Source organism: Quercus robur, chromosome 11 (assembly GCF_932294415.1).
Source record: "Quercus robur chromosome 11, dhQueRobu3.1, whole genome shotgun sequence".
Taxonomy (NCBI): domain Eukaryota; kingdom Viridiplantae; phylum Streptophyta; class Magnoliopsida; order Fagales; family Fagaceae; genus Quercus; species Quercus robur.
The window spans coordinates 37,587,115-37,591,220 of record NC_065544.1 but is presented as its reverse complement, the minus strand read 5'-3'; the positions used below and the strand labels follow the sequence as shown (position 1 = coordinate 37,591,220).

Below are 4,106 nucleotides of genomic sequence, written 5' to 3'. Positions count from 1 at the left end.
ACAAACCAATCATCATAGCATGACTTTTAGGCATAAAAACTTAGCAACCAAAAAAGACAAAAAAGAAAAAGAAAAAAAAGAGCAAGAAAACTGAAAATCTCAATCAAAATATACGTCACTAATGACGATAGCATCAAAGTTCTTATCTGCTAACTGATTGAGCATTCACGTCGGCAGAGGCAAAAGTTTGACTATTTAGCATTTATAAAAGTTGCTTTATTTATTTTATATTTTTACTTTTTAATGCACCAAATCTCAATAAATTTATATTTTTAACTATTATATTAAAATAATATAAAGAACTTACTAAAATAAAATAAAATAAAAATATCTCCAAAAAATCTTTCACCCAGCCACAACCTCCATGTGCCAACACAGCCATAACCATAACCTACTGTTATAACCAAGCCTAACACAATCACAACCACCAACACAACCTGTGACAACCACGACCACAGCCATTAAACCCACAAGAAAAAAAAAAAAAATCAAACACCATACCACCACCATAGCCACCAAACTACCACCACAACCACCATCACAGTCACCAAACTCATAGAAAAAAAAAAAAAAAAAAATCAAACACCCAAATTCCGATCGGAGCAAAGATCAACCAAAAATCAAACAAACACACACAAAAAAACCCAATCAACCAAATTCCGATCTAAGCAAAGAGAGAAAAGAGATGGATTCAAGGACGGTAGCAAGGGCTTGATCCACGAGGTGACCCATGGTGTGATCCACGGCGTGACCCACGACATGATCTGATCCGACATGAGAGAGAGAGAGAGAGAGAGAGAGGGATGAGAGAACACTAGTCAGAGAGGGGAGTAACGGGAGAGAGAGATGAGCTGAAAGTCTGAAAGAAAAAAAAAAGAATAAAAAAAGAAGCAAAAGAATAAAAAAAAAAATAAAACAAGTAGCTACAGTAAGCATGTAGCTAAAATTTTTTAGCTATAGCATCACTAATTTTTAGCTATAGCATCACTAATTAATGTAGCACAATATTTTGTAGTTTGAGGAGGCAAAAATATCGTTATAGTAATATGCCTCCATCAATAATGATGCTCTTATATATTTGTATTTAAAAAAAAAAAATTAAAAAGTTATACATAATAATCTATAACTAAATACACAAGTATAATGATAAGATTACAATTTTTATCATAATTTTTTCTTCACAATTATGTATATGCTGTCAAGACCCATTACTTTTTCTACATGACTTGGGGCTTATCACTTTTTCTACATGACTTGGGGCTTATCGCATTACATTTATAACATAGTTGTGGTAGAAAAGGTGTGATCCTAAATTTTTTTTTTCTTCATTTAAACCTATGCTTTTTATCTCCGTTGAAACGAAAATTTCTAAAACCATGTCCTTTTGTGCCACAGTTTTGTCATAACTTAGCACACGGTAAATACTAGTGGACTAGTAGTAAACAAAAATGTCGAGTGAAAGTGTAGTGAGTCACATTGTAACACATAAGATTGTGAAAAATAGGTGTAATAGGGTTACGGTACCAGAATTACTCCTATCAAAACCGGAACACAAGGATTTCTCGTTTGTTATACTCTCTCAAAAGTCAACGCATCCATGGACTCAAAAACTCGTACAGTCGAAATGTTCTTCTTTCCCTTCGGGGGTGGAGGCCACCAGATCCCAATGGTAGACATGGCAAGACTTTTTGCTTCCCATGGAGCCAAATCCACTATCATAGTCACTCCCACAAACGCTCTTCACTTCCAAAACTCCATCCTCCGTGACCAAAACTCTGGCCACCCAATTTCCATCCATGCTCTCCAATTACCAGACGGTGCAGTTTCATCTGAATCTGACATGTCTGCAACCCCTTTCACTGACACCACAGTCCTCCAAGAACCTCTCAAACTCTTCCTCATTGAACACAAACCCGACTGCATTGTCTTCGACATGTTTCACCCTTGGGCTTCTGAGCTGTTCGATGAGCTCGGTATTAGAAGGATTATCTTCAATGGTAGTGGGTGCCTCCCTGGTTGTGTTGTAGAGAGTTTAAGAAAGTATGAACCACATGAGAAAGTGGGTTCAGATTATGAGCCTTTTGTAGTGCCGGGCCTTCCTGATCGGATCGAGCTCACAAGGTCTCAGCTTCCTGATTTTGTTAAAGACAAATCTGGGCGTTTAGATAAGATGGCAAAAGATGAAGAAAAGAGCTTTGGGTCTGTGGTTAATAGTTTCTACGATTTGGAGCCAGCTTTTGCAGACTTTTCCAGAAAGGAGATGGGAAAGAAGGCTTGGCTTGTAGGACCAGCTTCTCTATGTAACACAAATGTTACTGATAAGGCCGAGAGAGGCAAACAAGCTGACCAAAGTTGTTTAAGTTGGTTGGATGAGAAAGAACCCAGTTCAGTTCTTTATATTAGTTTTGGAAGCAAACCCAGTTTTGCTCCAGGACAGTTTGTTGAGATTGCTCATGCTCTTGAGGCTTCCAACCATTCATTCATTTGGGTTGTTGGAAAAGCCTTCAAAGATGAAGAAAATTTCCTTCCTGGTGGATTTGAAGAGAGGATTACGGAATCAAAGAAGGGTGTGATAATAAAAGGGTGGGCACCCCAGTTATTGATATTAGAACATGGTGCAGTGGGAGGGTTTTTGACCCATTGTGGATGGAACTCTATGTTGGAGGGAGTTTGTTGTAGTGTGCCTATGATTACATGGCCACTCTCTGCTGAACAGTTCTGCAATGAGAAATTGGTTACTGATGTGTTGGGGATTGGAGTTCAAGTTGGGAGCATAGAGTGGATATCGATTAAGTCTGAAAAGAAAGCGTTGGTTGTGAGGGAGAAGGTGGAGGTGGCAGTGAAAAGGTTGATGGGTGGTGGTGATGAGGTTGTGGAGATGAGAAAACGAGCTAGAGAGCTTGCAGAGAAGGCTAAGAAAGCTGTTCAAGTTGGTGGATCTTCGTATATGGATGCTGATGCCTTAATTGAGGAGCTTAAATCCTTAAAAGAAAAATGAGAATTAATGGAGGAATGTTGTATTCACTTGCCAAAAGAATAAGGAATGCTGTACTACTAAGGTGGAAAAGAAATAATGAAGATACACGAAATGAAGTTTGTATTGTTTTTCTGATGAGCAGTTGACTCTTTTTTTCTTTTGCTATTTGATGTGCAGTTGACTCCTTGTAAAATATAATCGTTGGACTAGTAAATTTTGGCATGTTAAGTACAGTTGATTAACACTCTAAGCTGCCACTTTGAGATTCAGTTAACAACAAAATATTTATAGTTATGCTAGAGAAGATAGTGCATGGTCCAAGACAATTGAGTGTCTAATGTTACGCAAGCCGAATGTTCGATAAAATGCCCCACATCTCAACTGCCCGAATAAATGCTCACAAGCATTCTAGAGTGAAAAAGCACTAGAAAATCCCGTTTTGGTTGGGCCCTTCTCTCTGGGGTGTTATCTCCTCTAGATTTGAACAAAGATCCAACTAGCTGCTCGATTGTTGTGGGATTCGTACCAGGCACTAATATGTCCTAATGCCTACTGATCTGATGGAAGGTGATTTTGCCTTAGTCCAATGCTAAATTTGGCCCGTTCTTAGGTTCAAAGAGTTAAGGATTTCAGTTAACTTAATTAGTAAAGTTTTTTGTTGTCAAATAAGAGATTCGGAGTTTAAACCAAGCATATACCAAATATTAATTAGTGTTTTTACGGATTTTAACTGTTGATAAAGAATAATTATTATGAAGTAGGCGTCATAGGTTGAAATTCTATCCTATCTATAAAAAAAGATTTAAAAAACATGAAGAATGTCAATGAGTTCTTGTTGTGGTCATGAGTGTGACTCTAAGGAGAGAGGTAAGGTGAGCGGGAAAACAAGGTAACTTAATAGGCAGAGTGAGGCTTTTAAGACAGAGCTAAGTCTTTAATTTTAGCTTGTGCAACACGTGCAAATGGATTGCAATAGGTAAGCAAGTTGCCTATATTGGCCATTGTACTTAAATTGGGCAGCGTGAGTGTCTAATACTTTCTTACTCTATAACATAACATTCAAACTTAATCCTTTTTCTATTTTTGAGAATCCATCCAAACTTAATCTAATAGACATAAATTAGGATTA

At 37.5% G+C, this 4,106-nt stretch overlaps 1 protein-coding gene across 1 annotated transcript; it reads left to right on the top strand.

Annotated features, from left to right (window-relative positions):
* The first annotated feature begins 394 nt into the window (after window positions 1-394).
* Window positions 395-3,240, top strand: LOC126706495 (abscisate beta-glucosyltransferase-like). The gene has a single exon (XM_050405993.1). The coding sequence runs from the start codon at window positions 1,598-1,600 to the stop codon at window positions 2,996-2,998; it is 1,401 nt and encodes a 466-aa protein (XP_050261950.1). The 5' UTR covers window positions 395-1,597; the 3' UTR covers window positions 2,999-3,240.
* Window positions 3,241-4,106: the final 866 nt, after the last annotated feature.

What these genes read in the sequence shown, in the direction of transcription:
- LOC126706495 (XM_050405993.1), top strand. Translation starts at nt 1,598, where the DNA reads ATGGACTCAAAAACTCGTACAGTCGAAATGTTCTTCTTTCCCTTCGGG.